The sequence below is a fragment of the Apis mellifera genome, linkage group LG2 (assembly GCF_003254395.2).
Source record: "Apis mellifera strain DH4 linkage group LG2, Amel_HAv3.1, whole genome shotgun sequence".
NCBI classification, from domain to species: domain Eukaryota; kingdom Metazoa; phylum Arthropoda; class Insecta; order Hymenoptera; family Apidae; genus Apis; species Apis mellifera.
This window is the reverse complement of record NC_037639.1, coordinates 16029905-16051933: the sequence shown is the minus strand read 5'-3', so window position 1 is coordinate 16051933 and position 22029 is coordinate 16029905. Positions and strand designations below refer to the sequence as shown.

General features: G+C 31.5%; 4 protein-coding genes across 14 annotated transcripts in view; 2 read left to right on the top strand and 2 right to left on the bottom strand.

Annotated features, from left to right (window-relative positions):
- Positions 1-301: 301 nt before the first annotated feature.
- LOC408656 (RNA exonuclease 1 homolog) lies at positions 302-5851 on the top strand. Of its 2 annotated transcripts, none has more exons than XM_006568704.3 (10): positions 302-825; positions 952-1037; positions 1166-2767; positions 2852-3188; positions 3320-3486; positions 3566-4036; positions 4111-4408; positions 4551-4713; positions 4946-5205; positions 5365-5851. In XM_006568704.3, the coding sequence occupies exons 1-10, from the start codon at positions 726-728 to the stop codon at positions 5448-5450; spliced, it is 3570 nt and encodes a 1189-aa protein (XP_006568767.2). In that variant the 5' UTR covers positions 302-725; the 3' UTR covers positions 5451-5851. The 2 variants fall into 2 exon arrangements, with proteins under 2 accessions (XP_006568767.2, XP_392195.5); XM_392195.6 differs by having other exon boundaries at positions 1151-2767.
- A 223-nt stretch (positions 5852-6074) lies between these two features.
- LOC410803 (solute carrier family 41 member 1) lies at positions 6075-16022 on the bottom strand. Of its 10 annotated transcripts, none has more exons than XM_016918110.2 (10): positions 15619-16022; positions 14852-14964; positions 13690-13814; positions 12372-12471; positions 11200-11337; positions 10482-10935; positions 10135-10314; positions 9097-9557; positions 8535-8755; positions 6075-8442 (listed from the first exon to the last, which is right to left on the bottom strand). In XM_016918110.2, exons 5-10 carry the CDS (start codon positions 11283-11285, stop codon positions 8102-8104), a joined length of 1743 nt encoding a protein of 580 aa, XP_016773599.1. In that variant the 5' UTR covers positions 11286-11337; positions 12372-12471; positions 13690-13814; positions 14852-14964; positions 15619-16022; the 3' UTR covers positions 6075-8101. The 10 variants fall into 10 exon arrangements, with proteins under 10 accessions (XP_016773599.1, XP_016773598.1, XP_016773602.1 ...); XM_016918109.2 differs by lacking the exon at positions 15619-16022 and adding an exon at positions 14361-14573 and having other exon boundaries at positions 14852-15612; XM_016918113.2 differs by lacking the exon at positions 14852-14964.
- A 282-nt stretch (positions 16023-16304) lies between these two features.
- LOC551687 overlaps positions 16305-22029 on the bottom strand; it is a 12609-nt gene continuing 6884 nt past the window's right edge. The window contains exons 9-14 of the mRNA XM_026439176.1: positions 18576-18995; positions 18018-18489; positions 17777-17924; positions 17436-17641; positions 17229-17377; positions 16305-17137 (exon numbers count right to left, since the gene is read on the bottom strand). Of these exons, the coding sequence (XP_026294961.1) occupies positions 16952-17137; positions 17229-17377; positions 17436-17641; positions 17777-17924; positions 18018-18489; positions 18576-18995 (1581 nt within the window). The 3' untranslated portion in view covers positions 16305-16951. The remainder of the gene's footprint in view (positions 17138-17228; positions 17378-17435; positions 17642-17776; positions 17925-18017; positions 18490-18575; positions 18996-22029) is intronic.
- Positions 21493-22029, top strand: part of LOC100577377 — a 3450-nt gene continuing 2913 nt past the window's right edge. The window contains exon 1 of the mRNA XM_026438943.1: positions 21493-22015. The gene's annotated coding sequence lies outside the window, so the exon portion shown is untranslated. The remainder of the gene's footprint in view (positions 22016-22029) is intronic.

Sequence of the window (22029 nt, the reverse complement as noted above, 5' to 3'; positions counted from 1 at the left end):
CCAAAATAAACAAATTTTGTAAATGTTATCATTTCTCAGTTATATAAACATCTATCTTTTAATAATATAATAATAATAATTTTGCAAAAAGTATTATTATTTTTATAGGAAAAATAAAATTATTATTAATAATTGTTATAGCAATATTATTATATTATTATATAACAATATATATATATATATTTATAAACAATTATTATTGATTATTTTTATTCTGTATGTATAGCAAAAAAAAAACCAAAAGAATAAATTATGAAATACGAAATCAACTAGGGATTTTAATTTTTTCTTCTCCTCTTAGTAAAATGACGAGTATGGAATACTTACAAAGTTACTACAGAAATGTAAAATAACGGGAAATGGTTAAATGGGGGAAAGAATAAGATCTGAATGAAAGATTGGTTGGGGGGAGGAGACGAATACTTATAAACAAATCGCGAATAGGGAAATGTACATAAGTCAATTGTACATAACCTCGGTTCTCGGGATTTAATTCGCTTCGAGTTTCATATTTTCAATGCGTTTTGTAAAAATGTATACATTTCTTTTGGATAATGGCCAAACATACTAAATGTAACTAAATGTAAAAGAGAATAATGTTTGATCTATAAAAGAAGTTTAGAAAATTTATTTTTGTTTAAAAATCAGCGTTTTTATGTGACATTATACGATATTTTTTGATGAAAGAATGAGCGATCGAAGGTATAAGATACGATGAAATAGTTATGTTGCCTTCGACTGGTTATTTTAAAGCTATTAACTGTCCATTTTATGAAAGTGGAACGTGCGATAGACCTTATTGTCATTTCAAACATTCGAAACGAGGTAAATCATGTTGTTGTTTGATATTTAATGTACTTTATTTTTCAACAAATTTATTTTCATTCGAATATTAGAATTTTTTTCATAAAAGATATCAAAAAAAGAAAAAAGTTTCGATTATTATTTTAGAAGATGTTGGAATCACCACGGAGGCGATCGAGGCGGTGGAAAACCGTTCCACGGGTCAAGTTGAAGAGTCCAAAAGTGCTACAATGGTAATATTTGATTTTTATTTGGAATTTTACAACAAAAATTACAAAAAATTGTCAAAAAACATCTTAACTAATCGAAATTTTACACAGATATAGATAATAAATTTTCTTGCCAGAATGTTGTTTCTCAGGTAGTCGAAGGATTAGACTCAACGTTAACTTCTGGGTCAACTGGTACGATAAATAATGTTACAGCCGATATGATGGAAGAAAGAACAGATACACCAGCATCTGTTAATATGCAACTTCCATGCGTTTATAATCCAACACCGATTGCGGAATTAAAGAAACGTCATATACCAATAGTATCTTATATGCCAACGAGAAAAAGTAAAGTTGCTGTAAAGCGTAAATGTTCTCCAGATGGAGTTAAGCCTTGGTTAAATATAGGTAACGAGTCTATGGAATCTCAAAATGTTGAAATTAAATACAAACCTACTATGATAATCAGTCCTGAATCTCGAGATACTATGCAAAGTTACATACCTACATGTAAATCGGATTCAGCTTCGTTAAATTCTTGCAAGGATGGTAGTTCGAACGAGTATTTATTTAAACTCAGGGAAACTTATTATCCAAAATGTAAGAAGAGAAGAGAAGAATATGTTCCAAAAAAAGTAAAAGCTCCATTAAAATCTGTCGATGGATTAAACGAATCTGCGTTTGATCATTTTGAAACTGAGCTTGATATGATGGACGAAGTATTTACTAAATCGTCTACTAAATCGATTTCTGATGTACAATCTGACAAAGTGTCTCAAGATAATAAATCTTCTATAAATATTGAACCGAAATTTTCTGACGATGAAGAAGAAAATAATCGCGATAATGTCGAAAATCATAGTCACAATGATACAAATAAAACCAATACTGCACAAATTGATTCCATAGACATAGAACAAATTGATTCGTATCGTGATACTGAAAAATCCGATTATTTGAAAAATAATCAGAAAATAGATGCACATTATTCAAAGTCAATTAATGATAATAATTGCAATAATGAAAATACATATAGTAACATTTTGAATCGAGATAGATTTCCAAATAAAGAAAATTCGAAAAAATCTTTGCAGTCTGACAAAGGGAATGTATCAGAAGTAAATTCGAATAAAGATACTTTTGAAAATGATAAGGAATATAAGAGCAGGGATAAAAATAAAAGTGAAAATCAAAAGGATCAGAATACATCTCGTAAAAAATATAAGGATAAGTATGAATCGAGTAAAAAAACTCATTCCAACTCGTGTAGTAAAAGTAAAAGTAAGAATCATATAAGACATAAAAGCAAAGGATCAAGAGATAAGAAATATGATAAAGATAAGAATAAATATAAGCATCAGGAGAAAGACAAAAATAAAGAAAGCAAACATAAGACGAAAAATGATAGAAGGGACCATCATGGATCTGAGAAACGTCATGGCTATTCTTCTGAGAAAAGAGAAGAACATGTTAAAAATAAAAATAATAAAAGTTACAAGCATTCGAAAATAGATCGTAAGTCGAATGATACGATAATCGAGAAATTGCACGTACATGAACGAAATAAAGAAGAAATAAATTCAATTCACAAATCTGTAAATTCGATAGAAAATGCCCGTCTGAATTCGATGAATAATAGTGATGAAGAGAACGAGGATCATCAAAGTATCATCGATAACGATATTGATGTAACTTTCAGTACATCTGATTCGGATCATGATGTACAAGAAGAATGTTTAAAAATATTTCAGGTATGCACATTAAAAATTGATCTTATCGAGATTCTCTAAAAATTGAAGAATAATATCGAAGAATATATTTATTTGTGTTACAAGGAATATCAAGTACCTGAACGGTCAAAAGAAATAGAGCCATCGAAAGAATTATCGGCATTCCACGAGAACGAAAAGGAACAAAAAGAAGAGATTGGCAGAAAAAGAGTGGCGCACCCTTCAGCTGCCGCGTGTGTTACCAGACAAATTGGAATTAATCAACAGGCAAGAAAATTGATAAATCCGCAACAAAAAATGTATGAAAGGTGGCGTTTAATACGAGATACTGTAACAGAAAAACCTATTACCGCGAGCAATAATATTTCTAAGGATGTGCGCCGAATTTGTCCTGAAACGATAGGGATAACGAGCAACAATGATTTAAAATTAAATGGAAATGGTAATATAATAATTTTTTTGGGAAAATATACGAAAATATTTTGAATATTATAAATAAACATTATATTAATTAATTGGTTATCTATACGAGATTTATTTTTTTTTTTTTTTTTTTTATAATATTTATAATAGGTCGTGTCCGAATTGCTCATGTACCGTATGCTAAATCTCTAGCGATAGAAAAGAAAAAGGTGACGGAAAATTGTGTAGGAAAATTGGGAGATGCAAAAATAACGGATAATAAAACAGCTGCGCAAACGGCGAAGAGTGGTATACGTATTGCTCATGTTCCACAAGTGGTCTGTATTAAATATTTTAAGATTAATTATTAGGACATGATATTTTATTATGATTGTTGATATGTTAATTATCTTTCAGATTCCTCAATTAATACGTCCTGAACCGTTGCAAGTAACCACGCAAAAATTTCCTTTAAATGTTCGTCAGTATTACGTGAATATGATGCATGACGTATGCGTGTTAATTTACACAAATTCTGAGGATGCAGCTCAACGTGCAGTCAAAGAAGAATACGCTTGTCACGAAAGATGTAAAGCGCTAGCTGTTTATAAAAATTCTTGCATGCTTGCTGCTCATAGATTGAGAAAAGAAGTTGATCAAAATTCATCTGTGGATAATAATGCAACAACAATGCCGAGTAGCAGTACGATGTCTCACGAAGTAATACTTGCTGGGAAAGTTAAAGGTTCCTGGAGTGTTCTTAAGACAAAAAAATCTGTTATGGAATTTAGAGGTGCAATTCTATATAGTATGTTAAAAAAATGGATAATGACGGAACAACAACTTCGAGATAACGGATTTCCTCGTTCACATCCCGATGGTCAGAAGGTAAATATAATAAAATTTAATAAAATTTATCGAGTTTATTTATTTTTTAATGTTAAATATTCTTTAAATTACAGGGCCGTGCCAAAGTTTATGTAACCAATTCGCGAAATCAAAGTGTTCTGTCAAAAGTGCCTAATGAAAGAATTTGTAGTCGATGCGGTCAAACTTACATAATCGATAAACAAGGATTTGCTTTACAACCACAGAATTGTATATATCATTGGGGCAGAAAATTCACAATCAGAGGTGAAAGCAAATATAGTTGTTGTCAACAATATGGTTCTGCAACTGGTTGTTGCGATGCAAAAACACACGTTTGGGATTATACAGATTATGAAAATCTTCGTGGTTATGTGAAAACTTTGCCAAAAAGTAATTCTTAAATATTTATTTTTTTTTCTTATCTCTCTTTTTTTCTTTTTCTATATTGAACTATATATTTATATTTTCTATGCCTTTTTTTTTCTATTTCTTGTTTTTCGTTATTATTATTCTTATTGTTATTATTGTTAAGATACACCGATCGAAGAACAAGGAGTATATGCGCTTGATTGTGAAATGTGTTATACTACTCAAGGACTGGAACTAACCAGGATAACAGTTATCGACGAGGATTGCAATGTAGTATATGAAACGTTAGTCAATCCGCAAAATCCTATAATAGATTATAACACAAGGTAAAAAAAATATTACAATTTTTTCTTTTCTTTCCCTTTTTCCCTGTTACCCCTTTTTTTTCTTTTTTTCCTTTAAATAAAGTATATATATATATATATATATTATGTGTGTGCGTGCGTGCGTATGTGTGTGTGGTGCTCGCGCATGGTACTTATATTTATTTATTTATTTATTATTTTTTAATCTTTTTCTAAGAAAATAACAATATTATGCGTGGAATCGTATGTGCAGATTTTCTGGTATTACGGAAGAAAATATGAAAAATGTTACAACAACGTTATTAGATGTTCAAGCGACACTGCTGACAATGTTTTCTGAGAAAACTATATTAGTCGGTCATAGTTTAGAAAGCGATTTCAAAGCTTTAAGACTCTTGCATGGAACTGTGGTCGATACAAGCGTGATGTTTCCACATAAAAATGGATATCCACAGAAGAGAGCATTGAAGAATCTTTGTTCGGAATATTTAAGAAAGCTTATTCAAAATGATGGTTAGTTGAAAAATTATTTATTTTTTATTTTTATTGGAAGTATATAGTTAATTTTTTTCATGATTTTTTTTCTTTATATTTTATAATTATTTTTTTATAGTTATAATTTATGATGGAATAAAGTCAACAATTCCGATTAATCTTTTAACAACATTACAGTTGGTGGACACGATAGTAAAGAGGATGCCATCGCTTGTATGGAATTAATACTTTGGAAAGCAAAGGAGGAAGCAAAATTACAATAGATGATGTCAGACTGAATCGTGTATAGCTTATGATTTTACGGATTATTAAACGATGATAATCGTTTTCTTTTTTTCTAACTATTGTATGAATTGTATTATAGTTTTTTATGTATAAATGTGATATACATATGTCAGATAAATTGTGGAATCGATTATTATCACAATCACAACTCACCTTTGAATTACATTTACAGTTTTACGATAGTACAAGTTTATTCTTTTGGTCGTATGTAATTCGTACTTTTATAAGATTTCGTTATTATTGCGCTTTGATTTTTGAATCGTTCGAAATGTAAATAGAACAATATATGAATGATCTATGTTGTATCTCTTTTCTTAGTTCTCTTCGAAACTATACAAGATGTAAACTTATTTTTGGAGATTAAAAGTCTTGCAATAAACGAACTTGAATATTTTGTACGTGTTCAAATATTTTCTTCTTCGTTAATATTTTTTTAACAAAAATGAAATTATAAAATAAATTAATTTTGTTTTATTAACAAAATAAATATTAAATATTTATTTTAGGATAGGTAACCGATGATTAAATAAATAAAAGAGAGAATATAAATAGAATAAATAATAATAAATAATATGTACACGGTTAATAAAAAATATATTTGATTTTTTTTTCGATCCAATTTTATTATATAAAACTACATCGATGTTTCATTCAAATGTGCGTTCAATCGTTTTGTACCAACATGGCATCTTGATTTCAACTTTACCGTTGAAACACAATCGATCAACAATTTTTTTACTCGATTCGTTCGATTGAACTAGACATTTTAGAATGCGTATACTTTGACGTATAACAGGTACCATGACGTGAATAAGCGAGCTTATTTCGTTATTTGCATCTATGGTTCGTATATAAATAGCTCGCAGCTACGTTTTGCTGTCATAAACGGACTCTTTTTCTCATTTTAGCACCGTATTGAAAAATAATCATCATTAACTTTTACTTTTTAAATTTACTGTATCCAAGATTATTTTGTCTGCTTTCTCTCTCTCTCTCTCTCTCTCTCTCTCTCTCTCTCTCTCTCTCTCTCTCTCTCCCCCTCTTGTAAATTATTTTTATCTCTTCTCATTTTCTCGTTCAAATTGCAATTCGAAGAATCGCAAGTAATTCGAAGGAAAATAATTCATGTTTAAATCATTGATACATATACATATTTACTATTCAAATATGTATATGTATCTCATTAGGAAATCTTGAATAATATATTCGAAATATATTGATGAAACGATGAGATATCTTCCTTCGAATTGTCTTAAAACGAAACGACGATCGATGAATTTATGTTTATGAGTATGTGTGTAAAAGGAAGCGTTTACATTTTTCATTCGTGTTGGGTAAAAAATAGTTTATCTGTCTCCTTCGAAACAAACATTATTGTCAAGATATATGTATTTATATCCTAATCTTTGGTATTTTGTATTTCTACTGATTCTTACATTGAATGTTTCTCAAATTTTAGGCATTTTATCGCATTCGCGTATTCGAGTAAAAAGAAAAAAAAAGATAAAGAAGTACGTGTTGCATCGTACGTGTTTCAACATACATAAGTAGCTACATACGTATATATGCATCGACACAATTCTAAAGAAGATTTCGAATATAATGTCGAATCATTTGTATATACGTATATGTGTACGTAGTGAAAATATATTTTAAAATATAATCGATAATAGGCTACCTTTGGTGGAAGATTCGCGGAATTATGTGGACTATATTCGCGGGTTGTGTAATTATTATAGCAACATAACAATTTCCAAATATGGAAGCACCCCGATTGACTTTGTCGTGTGATGGAAATTGTGCTAATAAGCGAATAGATATTGCAAATTAAGCGAAAATGTTGAAAAATAGCTTGCTTTGTATGTGTGATTCGATAATAATAATTATCATGGTATTCGAAGGCAACTATTCAAAGACACGTATATAAATCGTATCAACGTAACGAATCATATCATATTTCTCGATTATGAGGTGCCTTTTCTTTTTCCATTACTCTGTCCCTAATTATACTTTTTTCAACGATACCGATTCGACATCGATTTGAAAAAATTATTTATAAGAAATATTAGACATTGCGTCTAAGATTTTGTATAGATTTATGTATAGTCAATTTAATCATAATGAAATTTTTATTCTTTCGACGATTTGATGTGAAATAATAAAATAATAAAATAATTATCGTATAATATAAAAAAACGGTTTTTAACGAAAGAATATTCATGTTTAATTAATTATCACGAAAATATAATACAATATAATATATATTTTTGTCTTTCCTCTGTATATATATATATATATATATATATTTATATTTTTTGGCAAAAGTACGACTTTATTTTAACATTGATTTTGAATTCGAATTGCACGTATTGCTTCTTCTAAGAAAAATATATTATCTTTTCAGATATGCTGACAAAATAATTATTTTTAAATTTTGCTCGTGAGAAGAAAGAGAAAATATGGCACCATATATCTATTATTAACGGCGATATATGTATAATAATTATAAAAACTATGACAGCGACAACATTGGCGATAGCAATAACGATAACGATGATAGGATGTTATTGGAAAAAAAAAGAATCGGGGAAATATTTGCAGAATGCAAGTATACGTATGTAGATAATTTTTAGGGAGGGATCGTTCGATCGAAATCTTGATCTCCAACAAGGTAAAGAAATTGAAAAGCGATCGCTAATAAACTGATGCCTAATAAATCTCCCATCGCTGTTAAATATGGAATCGCCGAATTGTCTGGATCGATTTTTCGTTTCCACATCCAATGTATCATTATGTACGCAATGTACAGGAGAGCGGCAACTTGGAGCATGGCGGCGCACAAGTAAACAAAAACGAAGAGAGGCGTTAGTGAAGTGTTGCCATCCTTCATATAATTAATTAGATAAATGAAAATTATGTGGCCTGGTATAACCATTGCCATTAGAACTCTGGTTGTTCTCGCGTGCATACCTGGAAGAAAAAGAAATGGAATTAATCGTTGAAAGATAATGGATAAAAAGAAGAAATTGGTGGACTCAAGTGAAATAAATTTTGCTTTTTACCTTTGCCAAAAAAGTTAGCGATAGGTGTAATAAAGATAACGGGATGCGTGTGACCAGGTGGAATTAGAAGAGTTCCCAGTTCGGCTTGTTTGTGAAGGGCTGTCGATATTCTGCTTGCTTGTACAGCTACCAAATTTCCACCGACGCCGTTGATCACCGGTTGGAAAACGGTCAAGTTTTCGAATCGCGAGACCATGAATTCGAGTATCAGACCACCGCAACTGTTTGGTCAACAATAGCGGTCGTTCGTGTTCACTTTTAATATGTACTCGGTTCGTGCCTTCTTTTTATCCGTTCTTTTATTCTCGACATTCGTGAAACGAAATCAAACGAAACGAAACGAAACGAAACGGAACGGAACGGAACGGAACGATACGAAATGAAACGGAACGGAACGGAACGGAACGAAACGAAATGGAACGAAACGAAACGAAACGAGACGAGACGAAACGAGACAAAACGAGACGAAACGAGACAAAACGAGACGAAACGAACGAAACGAAACGAAACGAAACGAAACGAAACGAAATGAAAAGATATACACATATGAATCGGTACTCACCTGCTGATCAGCATAGCGATCATGACAGGAGTCCATCCAGAGTAAAGGACATCGTTTGTGTATTTGTTTCTCTTGGCGATCCATACCCAGAGAGGTGTAATCAGGATGTAGCAAGCGATCACGAGGGGTGCGACCCAATCTTGTTTATTTATTGATTCGTAAAGAATGGTAGATATCCACGAGAGTAAAGCCAAAGAGGTGATATCTCCGAGACTGGCTGCGATCGGTGTCGCGACGTTGTCCGGATTAATGTGACAATGTCGGGAGAAAACGATCACACCTGCAGTTATCAATCCAAGGACGAACGAAGCCAGGGATGCGGTAACCAAACTGCTCGCGCACAATAGATATGCATGATCGAACGAGATGGTACCGTTTCGAGATGCTCCCATTACGATTGCCACCACAGAGCCGAGAAATCCAACCACTATCGCCTGGCACTGCCAACACGAACTGATTTTCTTTACACAAACGGTCATACCGAGCGGAAATAATGATTGAAAATGATAAACGTTCGATCATCGGGAATATAAGGAAAAGGAAAATCCATGAAAATCCATCGATATACATTGATATCCATTCGGTATCGATATCGGGAATCCGTTGAACTCGACGAGATTTTTTTTCCGGAAAAACTTTTCGATAATTGTAGAAAAAAATTGTAGAAATGAATATGCATTTTCGTGATAAGTATCATCAACATCATCATATCACATCTCCAGTATTCGATCAGGTAAAAGAGCGCGATGATAAACATCACGTTGACTCTCGAAGGTCGTTTACCGTTCACGCGTTTAATGTGTGTAAGTAAGTGTGCGTAATCAAATAAAATCGTGACGCCAATGATAAGCTAGCTGTGAATCACGTCTTGTCGGTAGAAAACATCTGATTTGACGAATAATTTTCACGGCGAGTAACGATAAAAATATTTCGGGGAAAAGAGGGGGGGGGAAAAAAAAAAGAAAAAAACAATATTTACATATTCACGGATTTAAAAATGAAGGGAAAAAGTAAAAATAGAATTTGAATCCGACTCACTTGAATCAAGACGAGATTTCCAACGATCATGTACCATTGTTGTTTCGGCGTGTCCATATGGCCGAGATTCGCTTGAGTCGAAAGACGGGATGCAAGAGTCATTTCTAAATTTCCTTTCAAACCCAATAACGCTGGGACTAGAATGATGAGTTCGCTCACTTTCTCGAACACGACCCAATGCTGTGAGGAATAAGAATAAGATAAGAGAGTAACGTAAGAATAAGATGTAACGTGGATGGACGATGGTTAATGATATACACATAATAGATGTAATATCGATCGAAAGTAAGAAGGAGGAAGAGAGGAAAAATCTAAATTGAACGAAAACGAAGAGAAGAGATTCATACTTGAACCAAGTCTAAAACTAATCCTGCCCCCACCATGCCAAGGCCGGCGATAAGAAACGGTATGAAAACTTGAATGGTGATCGCCAAATACGATTCGAGAGGTTCATCTTCGTTTACACCGTATATTTTACTCTGAGCGACAAGATCGGGAAGACGGCCGCTATCGGTGGTTCCCTCGTCGAATATAGGCACATCGACGCGGTCTTGTTCCCCGGATTTGTCGTTGGGATCGGTGACGGTGTCAACCCCAACAACCGTGTCCATCCATGCGTTCGTCCCCGTTCCTCCCCCCATACCCGTCACCGTCACCGTAGTCGTGCCTGTGCCCAAACTCGTGCCCATGATCGTTGTGTTTACGATCGTTGATTCCGAGCCAGTGGTCGAACGAGCATCCTCCGACGTTATCCTGTGGCAAATTTGCTTTTCGGAAAGTAAAGGTTCTTTGCATTGATCACTGTCGAACAGAAAATTAATTATGGTAAATCATAAAGTATACATCGTATAACGCGATATATATATACGTCGAGTATGCGAGTGTTCGTAACATGGATATTTCGCGCACCGATAGATACATGTAAAGGTATTTTCAATCTCGTTGCGGAAAAAAACCCAAGAAAATTGTATCTTGATGAATCATGTGAAAAAGTTGAGCGCGTGCATGCGTGGAAAATTGAAATATATGATGAAATAATTATCGTGTAATAATTGTTGAACGTACTTTTCAAATTTGGATGTAACATCGATATGGGCGTTTTTGTCGGGAGGTAATCGTACCGGATGTTGATGCACCTGGTCCTCTATCATCTTCTACTGAGGATCCCGTGCGATTCGCTGCCACCGATATATAGCCATTCTCCTTTGAGAATGATAACGCTTGTCTAAATGTTCGCTCGTGTAGTTGTATTTCAGGACAAGAATCGAGCAAATTACGTAATCAGCGAGGAACGATATCTCTAGTCTGATTCGCTCCAAACTACATTGTAAGGCTCATCGAAAATTAAAACGCATTCACTTTTAATATCGCATATCGAACAAGCGCCAAATTTCGAATTTCGATTTCCACGATAGTTTATTCGTAATTCAAATATTTCTCAATCGTTCGATCGTCACCCGTTACTCTTCATTTCATTATCTCACCCTTTTCCTTCTTTTTTAATTAAAATTCGTATCTTCCGTGATTTTTCATGTTCTCGTTTACGTACATACATATGTCCGTACATTTTTTTGTTATTATTAGTCATTTAGCGTTAAAAAAAAAGTTAGCGTTTCAAGAAAAAAAAAAAAAGAAAAAAGGAAAGAAAAAAAAAAGAACTGATCTTTTTATCGAATCAATTTATATTTCGTTCACATTATACCACGCAAAAATACGATGGTACGTAAGACGATATTGATCCTCGAGTTTCGATGATTGTTACGTTTCATTTGCGATATTTTTCTTTTCTATTTTTTTTATATTTTTTTTTTTAAACGATTTTACTTTTTTAAAAGATCGAGTCGAAAATAAATGAAAATTGAACGTTAATTGTCGCTTTATGCAAATTATCATTTATACGTACTTTCCATATAACGTAAAACAGTTTTTTTTTTTCAAAATTTTTTCGCGATATGATCGCGTTATATCGAATGTTTGTTTTTCGTGTTCGATAACGATTTCGAAAAAAATATAAAAAAAATAGGAAGGAATAGGAAACGTGTATGTATATTCGTGCAGGAGCGCGCGCGCGAGCGTGCGTGTGTATGAGAGAGATATAGAAAGAGAGAAAGAGAGTGAACAATTTTAACATGTATTTTGCCAATTATAGGATGTCGATTAGCGTCCCTGCCGTTTACGTAAAAGATATTAGGATTGAGGAGGGAAAAAATTTTTGTTGAATACAGAAAAAAAGTTACCTTTATCTTCGTAAGGGAATCCTCGATGATGTATCGAATCTTGACCAGATTCATAGACCCGAAAAACCTGATTTTCAATGTTCTCAAAACTGTGTTGATTCTGATAAAAAAGAAAAATCAACCGTCGTCACGCATTTGGTGGTGTAAGGCTGGTGGCCTGATGCGAGGCCGTTTCACACTATGGTTACATCGCGACTGATCTCGATCATGCATCACGTTTGTCTCCTTAAAACTCGCTTAGGACTTTTACCGGGAACATACGCTAAACGGAGCAAGCGCGAATTTATCGATCGTCAGTCGACGAAGTAAACCTTGATTGCTCGCCTACCTTACCGTCTGCTTTTCCTCGCCTACCTAACTCTATATCTTTCCGTTTTCTTGCCTAACCGTCTAACTACCCAACCTATCTACCTATCGCCCCTGTCTTTCGCATCTATCTTTCTCTGTTAATCCTTCATGTTATTCCTCATTCCTATTATTTAAATATTATCTGTTATTTCGTTATTATTCGTTCACGTAACGTACCTACTATTTACGTCTGATTAATTATTGGATTATTTCTTCGTTTAGCTACGATCTTTTTAAATATCGTATATACGGCCTCTCTCACTTCTGCCTCGTTACTTCGTTTTATCGACTTTCTTACTAAGAATTGCTACATCAATCCATTTTAAATCTAATTTTACACTCAACATTCGATATTTCGGTGTAATTGATTAATTAATTAATCATGATCGAATTGAACCAATGGTCTAATGGAGATTATTATTTTAAATTGTTCGTTGTTGTTGTAAAAAAAATCGAACGCATAAATTGTCAAAGAAAACGAAACGTCGAATTTGTTTTTTTACATTTGACGGAAAATCGAATTTTACAATTTCATTTACACGTTAAATCTTATACGAATCGATATCCATTATTTATACGCGAAACATAAAAGTAATGTGTAGTACCGATCGGTCGAGCGATAATACATTTGTTAAAAATTGCTCGTTTTGTATTTATCGTTTTATCATTATCGTTAATTTTAGCTTTATTATCTGCATATATAGAATCTGTGTATACTTGCAATATTTATTTATTATTTACTTTTATTATATTAACTTAATTACGATAACGTTTATATTTATAATATATATAAGTATTTTGCGCGCGCGCGCATGTGTATTATTATTATATATTTTTATCATTACTATGTATTTTTTTATCTATATATTTCCTAAAAGATCGATTATGTAAGACCTCTGATAGTCGGTCGTCCACAAATCGAGCGTTTCACTTTGACATTGAGTTTCGACTCACGAGTATCGCAACTCACCGTGTTATAACTGAATCGAGAGTTTCCTGCACTTTGTGACGCAAAGATTTTTCTCATTCATCGTTTAATCCCAATTATCATTTCTTCTTTCGATCCACGCTAATAGAACGAATCATTTTTGATACCTGTAATAATTGGCTCTTTGCATCTTATTATGCAATAAATTATATATTATAAATTACTTATATGTACTTATATACACATATATTGACGTCGATATTGACATCTCAGAAATGTATATACATGGCATGTGTACGTAAACGAATAATTGTTGAAAAAGAACTGTCAAATTTGCATAATTTATACGCAAGAATAAACGAAGAATGTGAAATTAATTATAATGATATGACTGTTTCGTCTGATAAATATTTGAATATTCGTACACGTGTACGAATAAAAATAGTAAATAGAAAATAGAATGAATAAGATAGATAGAAATGTGTTATAATTAAATTTTCGATAAAAATTATATTTAAATGGGTATCTATCTTGATTATTATTGAAATAATAAGAGACAAGCGGGCAAATGAGCGAATTAATAATGATTTACATTGGAAAGAAGATAGGAGAAAAAGAAAATAGATAAAAGAAGTAGAAATAGTTGGATAATGAAAATATTATCGCGATTGTTATATTATGTTGTAATATCACGTGGAGGTAAATATACGTACAAGTTTGACGTGTCGTTTTTTTTTCTTTTTCCGTTGTTTTATACCCGCGTATATAATATATGTATCTTTTAAAATCTAAACTATCTTGTTGTTAACATCGAGTTTCTACGGATATGCGATACGTGTATGCGAATTAAATTCTTGGGTATGATAAATAATACTCGACAGATTGTGCAATGCGTTTATGTATATAAATCGACGATCAAAATCACACTATGAGGAGAGAGAATACTTGAATGAGTAAAGTAAAATGAAAAGTAAAGACACATTAATTGTAAATAAAACAAAATAAAATAACGAGTGTGAAAAATAGAAATTATGCACAATAGGAAATCAAACGAGACGTGTGATATTCGTGCATCAGGATTTGCAAACATTGCCGTTTAACGTTAACGGCGCGCGAGTACGAAGCACTTCCGTAACATATTCACAAATTGATAAATTACTCCACGTGTTTAAGTTCGACCATGAGGAGCAATAACTTAACATACGTTTTGATACTTGGTTCCCGTGACCTGCGAACCGTGCTTTCGATCTCGTTTCTTTCGTTTATCGTAGAAGGCCAAGAATCTTTCGTTCCTTTTATCCCTATACTCGTTTTTTGCTACATCTCGTAACAAAGAAGAGGTATAATTGGTTTTTGGTATTTTGTAATTAATGTATACTTATGCACAGTTGTATATATATATATGTGTGTGTACGGCGAGATGAAAAAAAAAACAGATAAATACGTACGAAAAAAAGATAAAAAAGATTTCATAAAGCAAGAATCATTTGCGCGCGATCAGATAAAAATATCTTTTATAATTTTTTTACATGTTAAATACATAATATTTTCTTTCTTTCTTTCTTTTTTTCCTATTTTAAATTCAAACTTAACAAAACTATTACAAAGTTCGATAACCGATATATAGCAATTTAATTTTTCTTAATGTTAGCTAAGCTTAATTTTATCCTACATCTTGTTTTTCCTTTTCTTTTTCCGTTTTATAATAATTGGTAATAGTAGTAAACGAAGAATAAAGAACGGACTGTGATATATGTATGTGTGTATATATATATGTATATATATGTATGTATGCAATGTACAAATATAAGAACGACGAAACGCAAAAGAACAACACGGAGATGTGAAACACCGATAGACGAAGATAGATTCGATTTATTTTGTCGATCGATCCATTTGTTGGTATACGTGTTCAACGCGATTAAAAAAAAACGGGATATTATATGATTTTGATAAATGGTAACAACCGACCCAAGATTCGCGGCACTTTCTCCCTTTATTCTTGACAAGTAGAAGCTATCGCGACGGATGTAGTAAGGTCGGTATAAGAACCGTTTTAAAAAAATGACTCGATCGAGCAACGCGATAGATAAAATGTAAAAGGCTCCACCGAGAACGAGGCGATAGTTGGCACTGACAGATCTAACTATTTCATTGACGGAGACAGGCTGATGTCCCTCTCGACCACAACTTGGTCGTTTCGCGTTTGTACATTGTACACGTACGAATCGTTGACTGATGTTGATGTGCACGTGCAAGCATCACGATATATATTCGTTGAACGCACACGCTCAGATCTGCCTCGTTTATGCGATTACGCTTACAAACCTTTAAGCCCTATTCGTAACTCGATCGTACAATATCGTACGAAAGAAAAACACCTCGTATTCTCTATCTCTTCAATCTCTCTCTCTCTCTCTCTCTCTCTCTCTCTCTCTATATATATATATATATATATATATATATATATATATATATATACTTGTAAAACTTTTATTTTGTTATAACATTCTTTCTTTCTTTTTTTCGTATCCTATCCTCTATTCTCTTTATTCTGCATCATGTATCTCATTTATACTTTTTAAATTAACTCGAATTCGTTATATATGCATAATAAAAAAGAATATTTAAAAATCTAACGATACAACATATACGCATGTATCTATAAGTCGAATTTATTTCAATTCGCATAAGTACATTATTTGGTACAAAATATTTGAGCATGTTTCGTTATATACGATATGCGGGACATGTATTCGTTTCAAATTTAACAATTGAAATGAATATTATATTCGTTATTATATATTTTTTGTACACGCATGGACATTTAAAAATTATATATGTAAATTTCAGCGATATATTGCAAATTATAATACTTGATCGATGTTGAAACAATTTTAAAATTTGTTTCAAAATCTTATAATTACTTTACTCGTCACCGTAAATCTATTTTTCTTTAGATTTGCATTTTTCAAATCAATATGTACACACATATATGCGCGCACGCACGCACGCACGCAAGACTGTACAATGGAAAATTAACCGAAGAAAAACGAGGAAAACATTATAAAGATGTAACGTTGAAGAAAAAAGAAAAAAAAAAAAAAAGAAAGAAAAAAAAAAGAAAAAGAAAAGTGAATAATATCTATTCGTTTCAAAAACGTAATTTACAAGGATAGAAATAGCACGAAATATCTCGATATTTGATCAAATATCGCGCAATATAGTATCAATGAATAACGTTATGCTCGTTGTTCTTTTTTTTTTTATACATATTCGTTCTAACTTTAGATTTAAAATCCCATCAGTCTCCAACATCAGAATCTCCATCTCCAATTGCGTAAAGCAAATGAAATGCGATTCCTAATAGAGCTGTTCCTATCAAATCACCCGCTGCTGTTAGATATGGTATGGCAGAACTATCTGGATCCATTCCTCGTCTCCACATCCATACGACCATTAATTGTGTGATATATAACAATAATATTACCTAATCAAATAAAAATACAACTTTCTAATCGTCTGCTAATCGTTTGTTTCATATCGATTGTATGTATGATATTGAAATTAGCTATATGTACCTGTATTAAAGCGGCGCTTAAATAAACAATAAGAAATATAAGTGTAAAAGAAGTATGACCAGCTTGAAGATAACTGATGGTGTAGCCAAATATTAAATGGCCTGGTATCACCATTGTTAATAAAACTCTAGCAGTCCTTGCATGCCCGCCTATAACATAATCGTATTATAAATACGTTTGTTTCAAATTTATCATTGATCTACGTACCTTTTGCACAAAAAATATGAAATGGATTGAAACGGACGACAAGTATTTCTTGGTTATTGGATCGTCGTCCATCTTTATGTAAGGACGTTGATATTCTACTGGCTTGAACGGCGGCCAAGTTACCGCCAACACCGTTTATTACGAGTTGAAATACAGCTACACCTTTGTAATTGGATACGGTGTAATCTAATATTAAACCACCCACGCTAAAATTCATGTTAAATAATGATAATGCGATATTTTTTTAAAATTATAAAATATATATATATATATATATATTTATATATATAAGATACATATAAGATATATACTTTCAGAATGAAAAACATGGAAATACCTACCTGCTAATTAACATTGCACATATTACAGGCGCCCAGCCATAATCTAATATTTCTCTGGTAAATGGATTTCTAGCTGCTATATAGTACCAAATTGGTGTGACGATAATGTGAAATGTTATCAACACAGGTGCTATCCATGGTGCATATTCTGAAGTAACGTTACAAATATTTGACTAATGACAAACTAATTTTCAAGTGATAATTTACTTATGCTGCATTTATTGGTTGCATATATATTTACCTGATGCTCTATAAAGAAGAGATGCTATTCCTGAAAGAAGCATTAAAGTGGTTAAATCACCGAGAGAAGCTGCAATTGGCGTGGCTATATTATCTGGATCGATGTTTATCTGTTTGGACAATAATATAACTGCGACCATCACCAAACTTAATAAAAAACTTGCTATAGATGCAGTAACTAAGGCACTGGCACATAATAGAAATGCATGATAAATATCGAATTGCGCCTCTGGAATCCAACCGAGTACTATAGCAGCCAAAGAAGCCAGTAAGCCTACTACGGTTGCTTGACATTGTATCAAAGCAAGATTTCCAACGATCAAAGCCCATTGCTGTTTCCTTGTATCCATGTGTCCAAGATTTACATGGGTGGAAAATCGAGAGGCTAATGTCATTTCTAAATTTCCTTTTAAGCCGAGCAATGCTGGTACTAATATGTAAACTTCAGATACTGTTTGATATACGGGCCAATGCTATAAAAAAGAAGAGATAATTAAATATGATTTCAACATATGCATATTATATGCATTTCTATTAAATTGAACATATTAAATATTACTTGTACAACATCCAGCAACATACTGGCAGCTACCATGCCGAAACCAGCTAACAAAAAAGGCACGAACATTTGTATAGACATAAACCAAACATTTTCATCTTCAAATTGTCTAAATTGATTGTCTCGGGTAACCGATTTTTTAGCATTATCGTTTATACATCGACGATCAATCGAAGATGGTATAAGTCGTTGTTTATGTTCTTCCTCGCTTTCCGTTTCTTCATCAGTTTTCATTTCCACTTCCATAATAATATCAGATACATTCGATCGAAGCGATTCATCACTATCCAAACCCACCATTTCGTTCATGTGAAGTTTCTTTTCTGATTTTCTGTGCCTTATATTTAATAAATTATTTCCGTATACTTTCATTCCTATATTAGCATGGTTCATTCTTGTTAAATCGCTTTCCAAACCGTACTATCGAGAACTGTAACGAAAAAATGATTATGCTGCTATTCTTTTAAACTTGAAAATCAAAAACTTGTATCTTAATGTGAGTGTAACTTTTGTAATTGATATCTAATTATCGAGCATTATATATTATTATTATTGTTGTTGTTGTTGTTGTTGTTGTTATTATTGTTGTTGTTGATTTTGTTATTATGATCATGATGATCATCATTGTTGACTATTCATCCATTCTTATTATCAAATATTCTTATAGTCATCTTTATCAATATTCTTATAGTTCCCATCATTTATATTTCAATTCTTCATTTTTTTATGCTCGTTTCCTTCATTATCATCGTTATCGCCGTTGCCCTCGCCATCATCATCATCATCATCATCATCATCATTATCATCATTATCATCAGCATCATCATTATCATTATCATTATCATCATCATCATCATCATCATCATCGTTGTTGTTGTCATCGTCGTCGTTATTCTCATTGTCATCATTATCACCGTCTTCATCATCGTCGTTGTCATCATCATCATCATCATCATCATCATCATCATCATTATCATCGTTAGCATTAACATTATTATATTGTTCGATCGATTCTATTTTTGATATTCTTTTCCTTTTTACGATACGATTAAAAATAATCATTATATATTGGAATAAAAATCTTTTTCCACTTATATGTATAATTTATTTTGGAATTTTGCTGTTATAAAACTGTTAAACGAAAATAGTATTATACGCGAAAAAACGTAAAAAAAAAAAAACATCATGAAATTATAGTAAAAAGAAAAGTATTTGAATATTATAAATGTCTATTTTAGAAGTATTTTTTTTTTTTTCGTATTTCATACGTTGTAATTAGATTAAGCGTGTATCAATTATTATTTAAAAATTGATTTATAATTGTTTTCAATTATAATCCATTTGAGATGAAGCTTTATCAAATGCTTTATCTGTGTTATAATTAATTGTTTTTATTAATCTTAATCGAATCAAAGAAAACAATTGTTCGAAGAAAACAATTTATAGTTAATAGTGAAAGAATAAAAGTGTGAAATAACGTTCGTGAGGTGACGAGGTGAGGTTAACGATACAATAACAAATTAATTGTCGGATAAAGGAATAAAAAAAAATATCGTAAAGATCAAAATACAATTGAATATGAAAATAATTAAAACGTTTAACAACGATGTTTAGATATTTATATAGATATAAGTGATATTTAGTGATATGAAAAGTGTAATTAATAATATATAGAAATTCATTATCGTTCGTTAAAAACGATTTGAAGAAATTAATAAAAAAATTATGATTCGAATACAATTTTTTATAATAATATTTTATTATGAAAAAAGATTGTAATATCGTAAAGAAAATTTTATTAAAACGATAATATTGCGGATTAAAATATTATTTTTATAAGCAAAAGAGATATTCCCATTGTAATCGCGTAACTTAATATTTTTAATTTTACATACGAGATATTTAATTAATCGATATGAATAATCTGGCTGTTTGTAGCATTTTTATAAATAAAGTTTTGGCAACGACGCGAAAAAATATATTGCCAAAGTGACGATACTTCAACGCGAAAACATAACCTCGATACCGTATAACCTACCTTGAACGTAGAATACGGCTCCATATTTGTTCGTCGTTCAACCACGTGGAGGCGTTCTCACTGTCAGTCAACAGATGAAAAACTATGAAAAATTATATATAATAAAAAATTGATATATTACGAAACATGATTACAGAAAATTTTTGATTATATGTTTATATTTATTTGACGCAATATTTCGATATAACACATACGTGGTATGTAAAATGATTAACTATGTCGGCAGGTTCAAATATTAAAAGTGCAAAATTGGAATTTCGAAATTTGAAAAAATCGCAAAATCAGAACATCAGAAATATGAGATCGTATACATATAAGAAAATAAAAAAATTATAACAATAATAATAATGATGATGACAATAATAATAATAATAATAGATTTAACAAATTATTCGTATATGGTACAAATGTATAAAAAAAGAAAGGAATTTACTTTATCGATAATCTTCAATTTTTGCACATAAGAAAGATTTTAGCAGGAATTTTTTCTTTTTTTGAATTGAAATAAAAATTTACACAAATTTATACATATTTCAACGATTATATATATATATATATCGATAGTTGTTTTATTTGTAATTTTGTTAATCCAATCATCCAATATTCATATAAATAAAATCAAAATAACTTTAAAAAAATTTTTTACTCATCTTTTTTTTTTTCTTAATTAATTTTGATACGTGAATCTTAAAAATAAACGTACAATGAGTATAAAGTTGGAAAAGAAGTTGGTAAAAAAATAGAAATAATATTACAAGGAAAAGCGAAAAATAATACTCTTTTTACTAATTTTTCTTACATGTTCATGAGGAGGATTTTTCTCAGTTTTTATTGTAAAGAGAAGAGAAAATGAAATAAAATATAAAGTAAAACGAAAAAAAAAGAGACAAAACAGAAATAGAAAGTTTAATTTATAAAATACGATATAAAAATATTGATTTCGTAGAAATATATTCGAAACAAATATTCGAAGGAAGAGATAAGAGAGAGATTTATGTTAATGAATGTATGCATGCAATTGTAATCAATTTAGATATGTTACCCCGGGAACAGAGGGTATATATTCAAGGAACGACGCTCGAAATACTACTACTTTTATCCGGGCACCGGGCACAGTGCCCACAAGTAAGCTCTGTCTTTTCGACAATGCACGTACCTTGCGAGATTTCGGCCATTGTAACTCGATTTATCCTCATTTTCGCTTTCTTATTTTTACAAAGTCGATTATACATTTTTCTTCATTTTTGTTTAGTTACATTCTAGATAATACTTTAAATAAGTTCGGACAATTACTCTCATTCGTAATCGAATCAAAGTTCATGTAAGAAATATAAGATATTTAGTATTGTTATTTAATTAATAATTGCTGTGATATCAAGATTAAGTGTAACGTAATTGCAAGGTAAGTTTTCCATA

Coding starts and splice junctions, on each gene's coding strand:
- LOC408656 (XM_392195.6), top strand. CDS start 726: ATGTTGCCTTCGACTGGTTATTTTAAAGCTATTAACTGTCCATTTTAT. Junction 826..951: donor TTTCAAACATTCGAAACGAG/GTAAATCATGTT, acceptor TTATTATTTTAG/AAGATGTTGGAATCACCACG. Junction 2,768..2,851: donor AATGTTTAAAAATATTTCAG/GTATGCACATTA, acceptor TTGTGTTACAAG/GAATATCAAGTACCTGAACG.
- LOC410803 (XM_016918110.2), bottom strand. CDS start 11,285: ATGATAGAGGACCAGGTGCATCAACATCCGGTACGATTACCTCCCGAC. Junction 10,936..11,199: donor GTTACATCCAAATTTGAAAA/GTACGTTCAACA, acceptor TCTGTTCGACAG/TGATCAATGCAAAGAACCTT. Junction 10,315..10,481: donor TAGTTTTAGACTTGGTTCAA/GTATGAATCTCT, acceptor TATTCCTCACAG/CATTGGGTCGTGTTCGAGAA.